This window comes from Haliaeetus leucocephalus, unplaced genomic scaffold (assembly GCF_000737465.1).
Source record: "Haliaeetus leucocephalus isolate CR32 unplaced genomic scaffold, Haliaeetus_leucocephalus-4.0 Scaffold0, whole genome shotgun sequence".
Classification (NCBI taxonomy): domain Eukaryota; kingdom Metazoa; phylum Chordata; class Aves; order Accipitriformes; family Accipitridae; genus Haliaeetus; species Haliaeetus leucocephalus.
In genome coordinates, this window is record NW_010972436.1 from 308,110 (window position 1) to 324,626 (window position 16,517).

Below are 16,517 nucleotides of genomic sequence, written 5' to 3' on the forward strand. Positions count from 1 at the left end.
CCGAGTGAGCGGGGCCGGGCCGGGCCGGGCCGGGCGGGGGCAGACGGGAGGCGCTCGGTGCCTCGGCGGCAGCGATGGGGACGGCGGCGCTGAGGGGGCTGGGCCTAGCCCTGGCCCTGGCTCTGCCCTCCGCGGCCCTGGAGAACGGGCTGGCGCTCACCCCCCCCATGGGCTGGCTGGCTTGGGAGAGGTTCCGCTGCAACGTGGACTGCCGGGCGGACCCCCGCAACTGCATCAGGTCAGCGGGGCGGGGAGCGGGAGGGGACCCCCCACCCCCGGGGGGGTCCCTGCCAAGGAGGGGCTCGGCGCGGCGTCTGCCCCCCCCTCCCTGCGAGGAGGGCTTGTCCTGTGTGTTCCCCAGCCCGAGGGAACCTGCTGGGAAACGCCAGGCTGGGGTCCGGGGTCTGCCCCGGGTGGGCAGAGGGGGTGATGCCGGGGCAGGAGAGGGTGGATGGTCGGGTCGGACGTCAGGCCCGGGACGGCTCTGGCACCGTCCGTATCCCTGGGGCGAGCCCTGTGGCAGCGGGACCCCGGGGAGCACAGTCCGTGGGAGGCGGGGGGCTCAGGTGCTGGGGCCAGAGAGCCCCTGGTGCTGAAGGATGTGGCTGGGATTTGTGGGGTGTCAGGGAAATGCTTCCCCTGGGTGAGATCAATGAATGGGACACAGATGGGGTTTAAACGGGAGCCCTGGAGACCCCCCCGTATGGCACAGGCCAGCCCTGCGGTGACCGACCCTCCAGAGCCCCCAGTTAGCCCTGAAGTCCCCTTGGCTACCTCAGCTGGTGGGGCACGGAGGTCGCAGGGTCTCAGCCTGCCATGTCCCTGTCCCCCTGATGTGCAGTGAGACACTCTTCTTCGAGATGGCAGACCGCCTGGTAGAGGATGGCTGGAGGGAGCTGGGCTATGAGTACATCAACATTGATGACTGCTGGTCTGCCAAGCAGCGGGACACGATGGGACGGCTGGTTCCAGACCCCGAGAGGTTTCCCAGTGGGATTAAGGCTCTGGCTGACTATGTGAGTGCCTGCTGGGGACAGCGGGGGTCTCTGTGTACCCATGCCACCATGGCGGGAGAGCTGGGAGGGGTTGGAGGAGTCTGGTCCCTGGGAGGCACCTCAGACCCCCCTCGTCCCCTCCTTGCAGCTCTCCTCTCCTTGCAGGTCCATGCCCGAGGCCTGAAGCTGGGCATTTATGGCGACCTGGGCACCCTCACCTGCGGGGGCTACCCGGGCACCACGCTGAACCATGTGAAGCAGGACGCCCAGAGATTTGCGGAGTGGGGTGTGGACATGCTGAAGCTGGATGGGTGCTACTCATCAGGAGAGGAGCAGGCGGAGGGTAAAGGCTCTCTGGCCGGCTGGCATTTCTCCCTCGCTGCTTCAGTTGGGGCAGCTGGCCGTCTGCAGAAATGCTTGGCCAGCAGGTTCTTCCCTTGCATCTCCTGTTGCAGCTCTTGGGCAACAAGGGGGGAGTTGGGGTGCCCTAGAGCTGGACTAAGGCAGGAGGCCAGGCTGGCCTGGGGTGCCCCTGGCCGGGTGGGCTGGGACGCAGGCTGCTGCCAGCTGCCCTCTTCACCAGTTGTCATCTTCTCTCCCTAAGGCTACCCAGAAATGGCGAGGGCCTTGAATGCCACAGGCCGTCCCATCGTCTACTCCTGCAGCTGGCCAGCGTATCAGGGGGGGCTTCCCCCAAAGGTGAGGGTTGTCCCATCCTGTGGCTGTTTCCCGTGTTCCCTGTGCCCTCGGGAAACTCTTGTTGGAGCTGCAGGAACAGGGTGCTACACCCCACTTACTGCTCCACCCCTGGTAGGATGGGGCTGCAGGTCCCTGCAGGGGACGTGGCCTCCCTGCCAGGCATCTGGGAACACTTGGGGTTCCCAGCATGGCTGGGTGATGGGAGCTTGAGGGAAGAAGGACCTGGGGCAGGCCCTCTCCAACCCCACTCAGCTGGTGTGGGGTTGATCCTGATAGTCTGTTCTTCTGAGACAGGTCCTGTCTGGTTTAAGTGCTTGAAATAGGATGTTCCTCCTAGTAATGTTTCTTGAGGATTGATTGCATGTATTTGTTTCATCTTTCACCTTCTGAGTCAATTCTGAGCTGCCCTCATTCTTGCAGCTGATCATATTTCCCCCTAGCCTCTGTGGTTGTTTTGCCAGACATCTATCATACTGGGATATGCCCAGTCATAGTGGGACCTGACTCTGTCCTCCTTCATTACACGATATTGCCCTTCTATGCATCCCTGTGCTTTGCAAACACCGAACATCTTCTGGCTGCCGCTTCTCCCCAGCTTGCAGACCCCATCCTTTCTCCCTCTTGCCTGACCCTCTGCTCCTCTCCAGGTGAACTACACCATCCTGGCAGAGGTCTGCAACCTGTGGCGTAACTACGATGACATCCAGGACTCCTGGGACAGTGTGCTTTCCATCCTTGACTGGTTCTCTGCAAACCAGGATGTGCTGCAGCCAGCGGCTGGTCCTGGCCACTGGAATGACCCAGACATGGTGCGGCTGGGTGGTGGGTGCACTGACCCTGGCTGGGGATGGGGATTCTCTGGGGATCCCTTTCTAGGGGCAGGGCAAAGGAAGAGCGCCAGGAGCAGGAGCCCTTTTGCTGCAAAGAGGCAAAACTCATGTTTCCACAGCTTAGCGGAGGGCAAAGCCTGTGGTTGCAACGAACCCTTCACCGCTTGAGTATGGCTGTCCTGTTGTCCAGGTGTCCCTGTCCTTCCCTGCACAGCCTGAGGGGGGGAAGTGGTGAAGTGAAGGGTGTTAGTGAGTACGTTTGAATGTGTGCTGATGGCTCAGCACCTAACAGGGGTGGGATGTCCTGGCAGTGGTAGGCTGCTCGAGGGGAGGCAAATCATGTGTGAGGTTTTCCATGCATGCTTCCCCCCAGCAAGCTGCAGTGTCACCAGGTGTGGCAAGCAGACCACTTTCTAAGCCTTTTCTGCCTCTCCTGTCTTTTCCCTCTCTCCCCTCCAGCTCATCATTGGAAACTTTGGCCTTAGCTATGAGCAGTCCCGCTCTCAAATGGCCTTGTGGACAGTGATGGCAGCTCCACTCCTCATGTCCACGGATCTCCGCACCATCTCCCCAAGCGCCAAGGAGATCCTGCAGAACCGCCTGATGATCCAGATCAACCAGGACCCCCTGGGAATCCAGGGGCGCAGGATTGTCAAGGTTAGGGGGAAGGTGGACGCGTTTGGGAGAGCAGACAGGAGCAGCACAGGGGGTCACAATAAGGAGGGAGAGGGAGGCGATGCAGGGAAACATGAGCAGGACAGTTGTGGGAGCTGGGGACCTGCTGGCATAGCAGCCCCGCAGGGCAAGGTCAGAAGTTATGGGCCAGCGCTGGTCCCAGCTGCTCTGCCTCACCCACCCATTCCCGCCCCTAGGAGAAAACCCACATTGAGGTGTTCCTGCGCCCGCTGTCCCAGGCTGCCAGCGCCCTCGTCTTCTTCAGCCGGAGGTCAGATATGCCCTTCCGCTACACCACCAGCCTGGCCAAGCTCCACTTCCCTGAGGATGCAGTGTATGAGGTGAGCCCCACTGGCACACTGCATGGCGGGGCAGCCCCATGGCACCTGGATCCTCCTCTTTCCAGCTTCCCCTGTTGACACCCTGTGCATTTTGGGGGGGGCAAGGACTCCCACTCCCTGCCTCCAGGACGAAGGGGCAGCCACCCATTAGGCTGCCCTCCTGTTGCCTGCTGCTGTGCCCTGTCCTGTCCTGCCATGCCATGTCAGTGACCATGGCTCAACCTCAAGATGAAAGGTCTGTGGAAATCCTGGTAGCCACCATCTCTCTCTTGCAGGTACAAGATGTGTACAGCGGGAAGATCATCAGCGGCTTAAAGACGGGAGACAGCTTCTCGGTCGTTATTAACCCCTCAGGGGTGGTGATGTGGTATCTCTATCCCACGGTGCTCCCGGCACAGCCCTGGCACCTTGTCAGACAGCAAGCCCCCAGCGAGGATTTCCGCCCAGTCCTCCTGTGATGAGGCTCAGCACATGGGAGTGTGGGTCAGTGCCGGGGTGAGCTGCGAGACCCTGGGACACGTGGCTCTTCACTGCACAAGTGCCTTTTGCTGACGTGCCCAGCAGTGCTGGGGAGTGACCATTCCTCGGGTGCCAGCTTGATGTTTACTCAGTCTGCATAAAGCAGAAATTGTTGTTACCCACCTCCTAAGGGTGCACAGAGCATAATTCCTCGGTGACTGCAAAACCCTTTGAGATCCTCCTGTAGAAGATGCCATACAAGCAGAGTCCAGCCACTGTTGGGAGTTTTTGTCAGCTCTGACACCTGAGCACTTCGCTGCTTTGAGCTGGGTACCACTGACCACTGCAGGGGATGTTTGAATTATACCTGTAGAAGGGCTTCGAATGCTTTAGTGTCTTCTTAGGGTAGTGATTCCCCCCATGCATGATGGTGTTAGGCTCAAGGGTCAGACCTGGTCACCTTCTTTCCTTTGCTATAATCAGCTTGGCTTAGAATAAGGGGAATGTCAATAGGGCTGCACCCTTACCATGTAATCTCCCCAGGACCAAGAGCTCCTGGAGACATGATGGTCCAGTGCAGAGAGGCTTTGCTTGCAGGCCTGATCCTGCTGCCAGGATCCTGGAGGCCAGCACTACTACAGCCTGCATGCTAGCATTGTGTTAAAACCCCTCTGGTATCAGTTTACAGAGCAGAGCAAAAACCTCCATTGGCCGTGCACAACCCCAGCAACCTTGCTGTGGTACAGCACCAAAAACTGCAGAGCCGGTGTGTTGTACACGAGTGGTGTTGGGAAGATGCTGATGCTCAGTTGAGGTCATTTTTTGAGTTGGGAGATGGTCGCAGGTGCCTCCGAGCTGCAAGCTGCATCCTGTTCTTGCTCTAGCAGGAAATTCCTGCTGAAAGGGGGCTCAGGCCCTCCTCCAGCAGGCTGAAGTCTCAGGGTTTCCCAGGGAAATGTTTCTCCTTCTCCCAAGGGCAGCTCCATCCACAGCTCCATCCTGAGGAGGAGCCTGCACTAATAAACTGGAAGTGAATGGCCAGACAGACTCTAAAACCCTCAACTGCTTCATCTTCGTACAGTGCACATCCTATGGAGGAGTTTTAGGCAAGACATGGCCTACCCCAACTGCCCAGACAGGGCTGCAGCATTTGTGAAGACTGCCTGTTAAGATTGCAGCCCAGGCAGACCGACACAAGATTAAGCCTCTGACTGGGGAAATACCACGTTTTAGATTAGGCAAAAAAAAAAAAAAAAAAAATCCTATGCAGATGCTGGAGGGTTCCTGGTCATCTGCCCACTCTGGTTCCTGCAGGACCAAATGGCTGATTCTGGCCACTTCCAGAAACTTTCTCTGAGTGCAGCAGCAAGATACTCAAACATGATACTTGCAGTGCTAACAAGAAAGGATGAGTGCACCTCATGTCTGTATACAGGACTTGGCTTTGTTCTTGGGGAGTGATTGAGCCAAATTAATTGAAATAAAGGGGAAGCAGGTCACAGGCTCTCTGTTTCATGTTTATTCAGTGTTGCTAGCCATAGCCACTTGGTTCATGTAGGACTACAGGCTCATTACCTCAAAACAGGAACAACTACGCTAAGAAATAGAACTGGTTTCCTGTCAGAGACTGATGCAGAGTAGGAAACGGCTCTCCAGTAGTTACATCATGTTCAGGAGGGCGACAGCGTTCCTTGGCACAAGGGGAAACAGATTTTACAGTCCACAGTTAAGTGCCATTTTCGTTTAACATATATTTATTTTTCCCCCAGTGGAAAAAAAATTGGCTAGCAAGGAGTTCATCTTAAAAGACAGGCCTTCCCTCTGGCAGTAAATGTACACGGGAGAGGTGCTACGAATATAGCCATAGTGAGCAGTAGGGTGGTGACACGGCCTCTGCTAAATGTAGTGTTGTGTCTGCTCCGAGTCATGAACATGTGCCAGTTCGGGGTATCTGGGCAAAAGCAAAGGCACAAACCAGCCTTCCATTGTCCCCAGGCAGCAAGAGGACGAGCCCCACCTTCTTCTCTGCCCCCAGTTACGTGATTCCAGATCCAGCTTAGCCATGCACCAGGGAGAGAGGACTGGCCCACAGCCAACCCAAGAGAACACCACCAGCGGCTGTCATTTGTTCCAGCCTGCTGTGCACTAGGCAAGAACAAAGGTCAGCACAACACACACGCAACAGTGAACAGGCAGCTAAAGGTATCAACACTCCTGTATTAAAGTGCAGTTCAAAAAGTTACAAACATTCCTGGTTGATTTTTTTTTTTAAAATACAGAGTTATTAGAATATATCTAACTCAGACTTAAAAGCTGTTTATACATAAGGAAATTTACTTCCCCCCCATGCAGGGCTGCTTCAGAAATTCATACTTGCACATCATGCAAGCCTGACTTACAGGAGAGCCCTGGCACACAGGGAAGTAAGAGGGAAAACACCCCTTCCCCTTCACTGTGAAGGTAGGAAGGCTGTAGGAAGAAGTACAATCACCCCATATGTAAAGGATCACAAGGGTCTCCACCAGACTAGAGACCCTCTCTTCAGGGCAGGTTTAATGGCACTATGTCCTAAGGAAGAAGGAAAGGCTGAGGCTGAGCAGTCGGTCTCTGCAAGAGAGCCGAGCATTAGTAACATCCACACCAGACAGTGGTTCCCAGCTGAGAGAGGGCACTGCACCCCTAAGCAACCCAGCCCCGGTATTACAGCACCGACCCTCCCACGCTGCTCAGGTGTGGGCATACACGCACTGGCTGTAGCAGCCCAAGGAAGAAGATGAAGGCCAGTCGTCCCCTGCGGAGCTAGCACACAGCACAAGCTTGCTCAGCAGAGGGAGCCAGGGCTGCAGGACCTGCCTCCTGACAAGGCTAATGCCAGGTCATCTTCCTAACATAACGTATTTTGCTCCAAGGCAAGCAGCCTCCTGTGCAGCACTTGACTCCATTACGCTTGAAGAACAGCTGCTTGACACAGGATCATTGCACAGATATGGGACCTGCTTCTGGGAGAGGGAAAGGAAGACTAATTCACATGCCTGCCAGTATCAGCTCACTGCCCTGCAGCACACCTTTGTTTGCTTCTCTATTCAATGTCTACAAAGGCAGGCTGACTGCGGCCCATCCCCTTCCCTCTTGCACAGCCAAACGCTTCCATGTCTCTTAGGGTGCACTTCCCAAGTTTGTCACACCATGACTGTTAGTCCAGGACATGAAACACACTTCCAGCACAATACAGGATTTCCAGAGTCCCGTCTCACGCTGAGCTGTGCCAGAATTTAAAGATATTTAACACCTTTCTGGGGCACCCAAGGGTCTATGCAAGGAACCTCATGGCTCTCTATACCTTCCCCCTCAGATGGTGCCTCGGAAGAAGTCAAAAGTTTGGCATTCCAAGGAGTTCTACTCCAAGATCCCAGAGCCTTTGTATTTTAGTCCTAGATTAGTGATGTGGTCTACTGGTGGTTTAAGAAGTCCATCTCTCTCCTCAAGCCCATGGCAGAGCAAAAGGTTAGTGCTTTGCCCCCATGATATAAAGCAAATAAGCAGGAAAGTGCTGTTGTTACGCCTTGTATTGCTACTGACTTAATGTTTAAGGAGGGCAGGTGCTCAGCTGCCCAGCACTACATATATTGTATATATACAAAGAGACCTAGAGATATGCTAACCCGAGGGGCAGTAACAGCCAAGTTGTCTTCAGGGAGAGAGAGTGTGGGAGGCTGGTTGCAATTTCCTTCTGTTAGTTGTTCTTCTTATCCTCAGGAGGTGCATAAGGAGGTGGCTGATCCTGGAAGGAGATACAGTAGAGTCAACAACCCCACTCATTTTATGATGAATTCTTCCCAGGCGTTCCCAGGCTTGGCTTACAAGAAATGACTGCTCTTCAGTGAGCTACAGACAGAGCCAGGTGCTGTGTTTTAAGCTGTCCTTTCATCACAACATTCCTCTCTAGCACCAGTTATGCTCCAGGATACATGCTGCCTCCCACAATTTTCTAGGGAAGGTCCCCTCAAAACCAGGTAACAAATGGTCTACTGCAAATAGACCATTTAATCTGTTTTAATTGCCATCCTCCCTTCACTTCCAGGGCTTTGTCTCCGTTGATGTCCATAGCTCTGACCCAGCAGACAGCAAGCCCCTGGGCTGAGGGCTGGCTTTGCTGCTCCATTGGTCTCCAGCCCACCACAAAGCCACGCGAGGCAGTGAAGGGCACAGGCGGACTGGCTGTCATGTACCAGATGTAGGCTCCAGCCTACCTACCACCTGCCACTGACTGAACAGTAAAAGACCTCCCCATCTCCATGCAGCCCAGAAAAAAATGAAAGAGAAACCCACATGCTCTCATCCTTAAGTGACCTGCTCTTCTTTAACTCTCCCCACTTCCAGGCCCAACAGAAGCAGAGAGCTCTGTGTGTTCTCTGTGCCCATGCAAATTTGTCACGCCTTTAAGAGTAAGACAAGTACCAAATGGCTGTTAATGGATGAATCTTAAGGCCCTCCTCCTTTCCTGATTGAGGATTTAACAACCCTTCTTCATGGGACCAACATCCACACCTCCCTCCCAGGAAAATGCGTACTTTCTGTACATGTTCAATATGAAGGCATGCTAGACTTTGCCAGGAAAGCAAACCACTGCCTCTACTAGTGACAGAAGAGGGAGCAGGTACACGCAGACCACAGGCACAGCACTCACCATGGGCATGTACACATTGTGTGGGTTGGCAGGGTTGTAATATGCACTGGATGCAGCTTCCATGGCCTTATTGCCCCCTACAAAGGAAAGGAAAGAAGCCATATTACATGTCTTAGGCAGTGGCCCAAGCCCCAGAGCCTTCTCCCAGCCATAGCTCTTTTGAGGAGGAAACAAATGTCCAAAGAGCCAACAGCAACTGCAGCAAGCTGGGTTTGAATTCAGAGCAGTTCAGGAAAGCTGCAAGCTGGCTAGAGCTGACCACAAGCTGTGCAGCACAGAGCCAAGCAGCTTCCCCCATGCTTTGTTACCTCAAATAATAGATCAAGATGACTTTGAGCTCCTGCAACAACAGCAGCTTCCCCCACCCCATGCTACGCCCACACCACCACCCACAGCCCAAATCCCCAAGCACCCTTTTGCAGCTGGACCCTGGCAGCCCCCCAGTCCCACTTACCTGGCATCCCTGGGCCCATCCAGGCTGGGGGAGCTGAGGGTCCTGCAGGAGACGGCCCGGAGTAGGGGGGAGGGGGTGGCACATACATGGGGTTCGTGTTTGGAAGTGGTGGGTAAATACCTGAAAAAGATGACGCCAGATTGATGCTTTGGACCGTGGCAATGGGACACAGGGGAAGAGAGCTCACAGGCCCAGCAGCACATTAGCCCTGGACAAGAGCAGCAGTGAGGGAAGCTCTGCAGGCTTGGCAGGGATGCAGACAGCAGGGATTTGACATTTTGCTAATGCCCATCATGCCAGCAGGCAACAATTCCCTGCCAAGTAGCAGCAGCACAGTTTAGAAACCACATCTCCTCCTCCCATCCAGCTGCAACTATAGAGACACATGGGTGTGATCAACAGCACACAACAGATTTTTGCAAGGACAAGGATTCTTGATGGAGACAAAACTACAGTAACCCTCACCGTACCATTGTGATTTCTTTACAACTAACAACAAACACACCCTGCCAGTCATCATTACACAACTTCCAAACCTGGAGTCTGGGCATATGGATATCCCATGGGCTGTGGAGCAGGTCCGTAGGCATTCATCGGAGGTGGTGCATAAGGATACAGTCCGTTTGGTGGTGGAGGAGCAGCATAGCCCCCCGGTGCAGGTGAATAACCCCCAGGAGCAGGTGGGGCAGGTGCATACCCTCCAGGCACAGGTGTATAGCCATAGCCAGGGTTCTGGAGAGGAACGCCACTGGAAGCTAAGGAGCACATGTTTAGTAAGCCAGACATCCTTTTGTTACAACTAAACATACAGAATAAAAGCAAAATAGTCCTGTTCATGCAGCACCATCTCCCTTAATCTAAATTCACTATACAGTCCTGGCACAGTACTGTGCTTGAAGAGCACTAGCATCCTCACTGCAAGTTCACAGGGTGCTGAAGGAAACCAGCTGCAAAAACACTAGCTATCAGGTACCACTCCCATCACAGAGCTCCCACTGCTGCAAGAAAAGACCATTCTAAAGCAAGTATCAGCAGGGAGGTTCTTCCTTCTTTTTAAACTTTCTTGTCAGAAAAAAGAAGTGTACATTTCTAAATGCACATTTCTTTAAAAAGAAAACTTTCTTGTCAGAAAAAAACATGTACATTTTCCTCCCATTTGAAAGTTTTAAATAGAAGTCATTTTTTAAGATTTCTTCTTCCCCTTCTCCAAACGTGCACGTTAACTTCCCCCATCTCACTTTGCTATTATAGAACTGAGCTGAGGGTAGGCAAGTGAAGCAATTTTTCACCATCGCGTATTTCGGTTTTATTCCAGGAGGAATAAGGTTCTATAGAAAAAGGTGGTGCACCTCAGAAGCACAAACTCCAGAATATTCTGATTGCACAAAGCACTAAGACGAAACAAAGAAAAAGGACTGGAAGGGAAAACAAGAGTTCCCCTGGAAAGAGGAAAAAATACATTGCTGTGGAACAGTGCATAGGGTACCCTTCTTCCAATCAAGTTCAAGAGCACTATTCTCTAACTAGCTCAGCCAGCCATGGGGGAACTGCAGTCTCTGAAAATCCCTTACCATTAGAGGCAGCTTTGAACATCAGCTGTCCAAACTCAATAGCTCCTCCACTGTTGAAAGTCAGTTTAAATGTCCCCTGCCCTTCCCAGCCACCTAGGAGAGAAAGAATTAGAACTGAAACAGACTATTAACCTCCTCAGTAGCAGTCAAGACACAAAACAGTTAATACTCCAATTATTTTTTGATTCTTTATTTCAAAACTGTTTTGAGTCCCATTGCTAGGGTGCTATCAGATGTCCCCCAAAATAGTATCTCAAGAGGATGAGGAATTTATTTATTTACCCTTTAAAGGATGATCCCCACTATAGTTATGTAGAAGCAGCCTACTCTAGATAACTAGATTGTTTTGTTCTTTCCTGAAAGGTTTAGTGGAACCTAATAATGAACACAGTGTAAAGAAAGAACACTTAATTCACTGAGGATTTTAACTGAAAGCCCTCAAATGAAGTTTTTTTGCTGACCTCAGTGGACTACAGATCAGGATCTGCAACTCAAGCTAGGATTTAAATGAAATGCAACATTTTTAATCTCTTTGACCCACGGAAGTTCAGACAGATTATAAATGCAATTTTTCAGAAATAATTTAAGTAGGCAATGATATTGCAAGATAAGTAAGAGTGCTTTGTTTTGTAAGGGCTTTTTTTGGTGGTTTTTTTTGGGGGGGGCACATTGATTTTGTGGTGTTTTTAGACAAAAGATGTCATTCAAATAAAAGATTTCATAAAATAAGGTTTATCTTCCTTGTCTCACAATGAAGTTAGTAAAAGTAGAGATAGTCTCTTGGGGACAAAGTAGAAATAAAGTACAGAAAAAAAATAAAACAATCCACCATGGATAAAGTCACCCCCTTGGAGATTCACCTCTTTAAAACCCCTCTCTTAGTATGATTTCAGCCCAAGAACATGGGCTGATCCACAATGCCCAGAGGACCCAGTCACTTTAAAACATTGTTACGAGCAGAAAGCAAAAGCCTAAGTTCTCCAGATGCCATCAAAATGCACATAAACTAATTCCAGGGCTGAAGAGGGAAGAAATCTGAACCAGAAGCCTTGTACTTAATCCCTGCAATTCCCCATGCTTGGTCATGACCGTGACTGTAAGTCTTATCACAGTTTCATCATCAAATTGGGAACAAAGCTGAATCAAGGATACACAGCAGCATCCTAGATGCACTCAAAGGCACCCAAGTTGGTAAGTGGCTACTGACCTCCAGAAAACAGAAGTGGTTGTTCATTCTGTCTATCAATACCAATGACTGCTGACTTGGTCACTTACCCACCCTTCCAGGTCAAAGACAGGAGAACACAAGCACAGGCAGAAACCCGAGTACACACGACATACACAGCAAGACAGAAGTTACAGCATTAAACAAAAGTCATCCTGTGGAAATCAGTTACTAGCTTTGGGGGCAGAAAGTAACACAGAAGCAGCGCCTTAAAGTTCAGAAGACACAAGTTGCCTCAGCGTGGACATGCTAGCTATACTGGCACAGCTACGCTATCCGTCCTTCCTGTGCACATAAGCCATCTATCTGATGTTCAGCAGAAAAGGACTTGTGACACTAGGGAAGAGTTCAGTCTACAAAGCACAGGCACATACCTCCTGCCTCCGCCTGAATCTGTCCTTTGATGTAATTGGCAGAGAAAACAGGCTGCTCGATTGAGCATCCTTTCACCAAATAAAACGGCATCATGAAAGACAGCATAGGATCCTTGCCCTTTGACACAAAGATCATCTGCAAGACAGGAGGGAATGCCTCTGAATTACTTGAATTAGATATAAAGGATGGTCATGGAGTTTCAGGTGTAGTAGCATTCAAAAAAAGGGTAACTTAACTCCTAGTATCGGTATGCATTGTGTTATTTCACAGCTTTAATGCTGCGGGATGCCAAACAGATTTGATGGCACATTGCTCACTTGCCTGAAGCATGTATGTTGCAAAATAATATACCACTTAAAACACACATATGCATTTATAGAGTTTTATTGTTCTGCTTTTTAAGGATAAGCTATGACAGCTTTCAAAGAAAGTAATATTGACTGACACATTATATGAAAAATATTCTCTAGACAGTGATTTCCAGGACTGCACGTGCCTTTGTAGGGAACTGGGATTGTGACACAGGCACCTACTAGGTTTCTGATCTAAAGTCTACAATATCCTTTGAGAAAGACGAAGCCCTGCTGGCATCAGACTTACCCTGTAAGGAGTGAGATACAGCATCCCTTTCTTGGTGCCTTTGAAGGCTTCAGGCTTGCCCGTCACGTCACTGAAGGAGAGCTCCACATCTTTACACTGTTTGAGAACACTACAGGAGGAGATCAGACAAATTGGAGAGACAAAGTCAGCAATGGCTCCGACACACACCCTGATCACACAGGGAGTGGAATAGCACACCAGAAACTCTAAATATTATCCCAAAAGAGTCAGTTCTGATGTGGGCCCTGCCATTTTTCCTTTGAACAGAGAGGGATGATTTATGCAGAGTGGAAGACTTCATCCTCTTACCTGTGAAAATCCCTGCTCCTCCTCCACAAAGGGAAGCTTTAAATCAGCTTCTCTTTCTGCCTCCAAAACCACCAGACTGGGAATTCCTCTCTCTGCTTGAGAAAAGCCTCAGCCCAAAGGTCAGGGCACAGAAAGGGTTGAGGTGTCTGAAACCACCCCCTGGAAGCCAAGGCATCATCTCAGAGCAAGCCTCTCTCTCTGCGCCCATGCTCAAATCCAGGACTGGCCACCACACAAGAATACAGCACTGCTCTAACACCACACCCACTGTGCAAACTGAGGAAGTTGGTTCACTAATACCCTCACTGCTGACCCTGCTTCACGTGATTTAAGTGTTTGTTATAAACAGCATCATGCTAAGGCACAAAACGAGGAGCCAGTAATGTCAGCAATAAGGTTATTATTGTTGGATATCTATGGGAACATTAGCAAAGTTTGCTAATGACACAAAGCCAGATGAGAACTGCAAACACTGCAGGGTCAGTGGTATGGAGGTGCCTGAAAAATTACATATAATTTCAGGAAAAATGAGAGTCAACTTGGGCAAGCATGTCACTGAATCTACAGGGCAGATCCTAAACATACCACCTGGTAAGAAAATTTGCAGAATAAACAAAAAAGCCTTGGCGGTGACAAGCTTGTGGAGTGTTACAGTGGCAGAAGAATCTGAGGCGTTTTATGGTTCAGGAACATGGAGAAAGAAAACACAAACCCCTAACCCAACACAAGCCTGAAGAGCCCAGATCTAAAGTAATCCTTATGTATTCTGATCAGCATATTGTAGAAATCAGATCAAGTCAGGAAATTGCAAAATTATTGGGGTAAGGGAGGAATTGGCAGGGCTACCATATCAGAAAACAACCAAAAGCCCTGTAGTTTCAGGTCATGTGCTCTTTAGGGAAGAGAAAAACGTAACAGTATAGATGTAGTTGAAAACTGCTGCTATCCAAGGAGGAAGACATTAAAAAGTCTAGCTTTAATGAGAAAAAAACAACCTGACCAAGAAATTCTACTGGGACATTACTTCATAGCTGAGCTAGATGCAAATTCTCAGACTGGCTGGGAGCAACAGACTGACAAGGCAGCAGAGCTCTTTCCATTTCCAAGATGCAAAGAGGAAACACTTCTTCTAAGATAAATAAAACCAAGTCCTTGTGGTGGGAAGACCCTGGCTGGATGCCAGGTGCCCACCAAAGCCGCTCTATCACTCCCCCCCTCAGCTGGACAGGGGAGAGAAAATATAACAAAAGGCTCATGGGTCAAGATCAGGACAGGGAGAGACCACTCAACCAATTACCATCACGGGCAAAACAGACTCGACTTGTGGAAAATTAACTTAATTTATTACCAATCCAGTCAGAGTGGGGTAAAGAGTAATAAAACCCAATCTTAAAACATCTTCTCCCCACCGCTCCCTCCTTCCTGGGCACAGCTTCACTCCCAATTTTCTCCACCTCTTCCTCCCCAGCAGCGCAGGGGGACAGGGAATGGGGGTTGGGGTCAGTTCATCACACGTTGTCCCTGCCACTTCATCCTCCTCAGGGCAAGGACTCCTCACTCTTCCCCTGCTCCAGCGTGGGGTCCCTCCCACAGAAGACAATCCTCCACGAACTTCTCCAGCATGAGTCCTTCCAACAGGCTGCAGTTCTTCATTAAGTGCCCCAGCGTGGGTCCCTTCCACAGGCTGCAGTCCTTCAGGCACAGACTACTCCAGCATGGATCCCCCGCGGGGCCACAAATCCTGCCAGCAAACCTGCTCCAGCATGGGCTCCCCTCTCCATGGGTCCGCAGGTCCTGCCAGGAGGCTGCTCCAGCGTGGGCTTCCCACGGGGTCACAGCCTCCTTCAGGCATCCACCTGGTCCGGTGTGGGGTCCTCCCCGGGCTGCAGGTGGATATCTGCTCCACCGTGGACCTCCATGGGCTGCAGGGGGATAGCCTGCTTTCACCATGGTCTTTCCCACGGGCTGCAGGGGAATCTCTGCTCCAGTGCCTGGAGCACCTCCTCCCCCTCCTTCTTCACTAACTTTGGGGTCTGCAGGGTTGTTTCTCTTACATGTTCTCACTCCTCTCTCCAGCTGCAGTTTCTGTGCCTGCCACAACTTTTTTCCCATCTTAAATCTGTTATCCCAGAAGCGCTACCACTATCGCTGATGGGCTCGGCCTTGGCTGGCGGTGGGTCAATCTTGGAGCTGGCTGGCATTGGCTCTGTTGGACACGGGGGAAGCTTCTAGCAGCTTCTCAGAGAAGCCACCCCTCTAAACCCCCTGCTACCAAAACCTTGGCACACAAACCCAATACAGTCCTCGACAGTTTGGATCTTACCAGAATACTTCCTCAACCATGTCCTGTAGCAGCGTTTCACGTCAGTTTGCCTCACTGGAAAGAACTTCTACGTAGTCACTGTAATGCTTACTCCTTCCCTGCTACTCACACAAGCAAATAACACACAGCCACCACCACTGGGCGTCATGAAGCTGCTGAACTGGTTTACACCCACATGCCCAATCCAGGGCTGTCATGGGAGAACTGTGCACCCCCTGGAGCTGCGCTGCACCCACCTGTGACTAAGCAGCACCTCAAAGAAAGGCCTGAGATCAAGGATAGAGAGATCTCCTTTAAAGCAGCAAAAGCTCTGCACGTCAAAGGACTTCCCTGACCGAAGTATCAGCAGGCAGTTACAAACTCAACATTATTTGTAGCATATTTTTGGAGCGTATTTTTCCTATTGTTTACCAGCCCCAAACCAGCTCAGTGATCCTTTCTGGAGCTCTGGTTTCTAGGATTTCTCCAGCCAAGGCCAGGGTGCCGGCAGCACCCGAACCACAGCAAAGCAAAGCCCAAGCCTGTCCAGATGGTCTGTTGATCCCCACTCGGGGCGAGGGCGGGCGTCAAGCAGCTGGCTGCGCCTTCCAAAAAGGTGTGTGATCCTCCGGCGTCGAGGAGGGGACCGGCTCCCCTCGGGCCTCGCCGCTGACGACAAGTTTTCCTTGCTTTGAATTCGGGCGGTTAAGACCCCTACCGTAAGTGGTCTCTCCCTCTCTGACATCACTAACCAGCGGCACATTAAAAAACCCCAATTCCTTGTCTTTTACAGGCGCTGCCAGCTCACCCTTCACGCGGGGCGCCGGCCGGAGCGGCACGAAGGACCACCGAGCTGCAGCAGGGAAGACGGGGCGGCTCCGTCGGCTCCAGCGAGGCCCACTCACCCACAGCCAGGGAGGCCGTTAATAGCGCAGCCCCCGGGCCGGGCCGGGCCGGGCCGGGCCGGGCCGGGCCGCCCCCACCTCCCACCGCCA

The 16,517-nt window shown here is 51.5% G+C and overlaps 2 protein-coding genes across 2 annotated transcripts in view; one reads left to right on the top strand and one right to left on the bottom strand.

Moving 5' to 3' along the window:
- The first annotated feature begins 107 nt into the window (after window positions 1-107).
- NAGA (N-acetylgalactosaminidase, alpha-) lies at window positions 108-4,832 on the top strand. The gene is made up of 8 exons (XM_010572444.1): window positions 108-238; window positions 842-1,016; window positions 1,161-1,338; window positions 1,600-1,694; window positions 2,342-2,503; window positions 2,984-3,181; window positions 3,397-3,540; window positions 3,816-4,832. Exons 1-8 carry the CDS (start codon window positions 168-170, stop codon window positions 3,996-3,998), a joined length of 1,206 nt encoding a protein of 401 aa, XP_010570746.1. The 5' UTR covers window positions 108-167; the 3' UTR covers window positions 3,999-4,832.
- A 752-nt stretch (window positions 4,833-5,584) lies between these two features.
- Window positions 5,585-16,517, bottom strand: part of WBP2NL (WBP2 N-terminal like) — an 11,517-nt gene continuing 584 nt past the window's right edge. The window contains exons 2-9 of the mRNA XM_010562285.1: window positions 16,331-16,422; window positions 12,912-13,020; window positions 12,311-12,446; window positions 10,712-10,804; window positions 9,677-9,895; window positions 9,141-9,260; window positions 8,687-8,763; window positions 5,585-7,780 (exon numbers count right to left, since the gene is read on the bottom strand). Of these exons, the coding sequence (XP_010560587.1) occupies window positions 7,733-7,780; window positions 8,687-8,763; window positions 9,141-9,260; window positions 9,677-9,895; window positions 10,712-10,804; window positions 12,311-12,446; window positions 12,912-13,020; window positions 16,331-16,422 (894 nt within the window). The 3' untranslated portion in view covers window positions 5,585-7,732. The remainder of the gene's footprint in view (window positions 7,781-8,686; window positions 8,764-9,140; window positions 9,261-9,676; window positions 9,896-10,711; window positions 10,805-12,310; window positions 12,447-12,911; window positions 13,021-16,330; window positions 16,423-16,517) is intronic.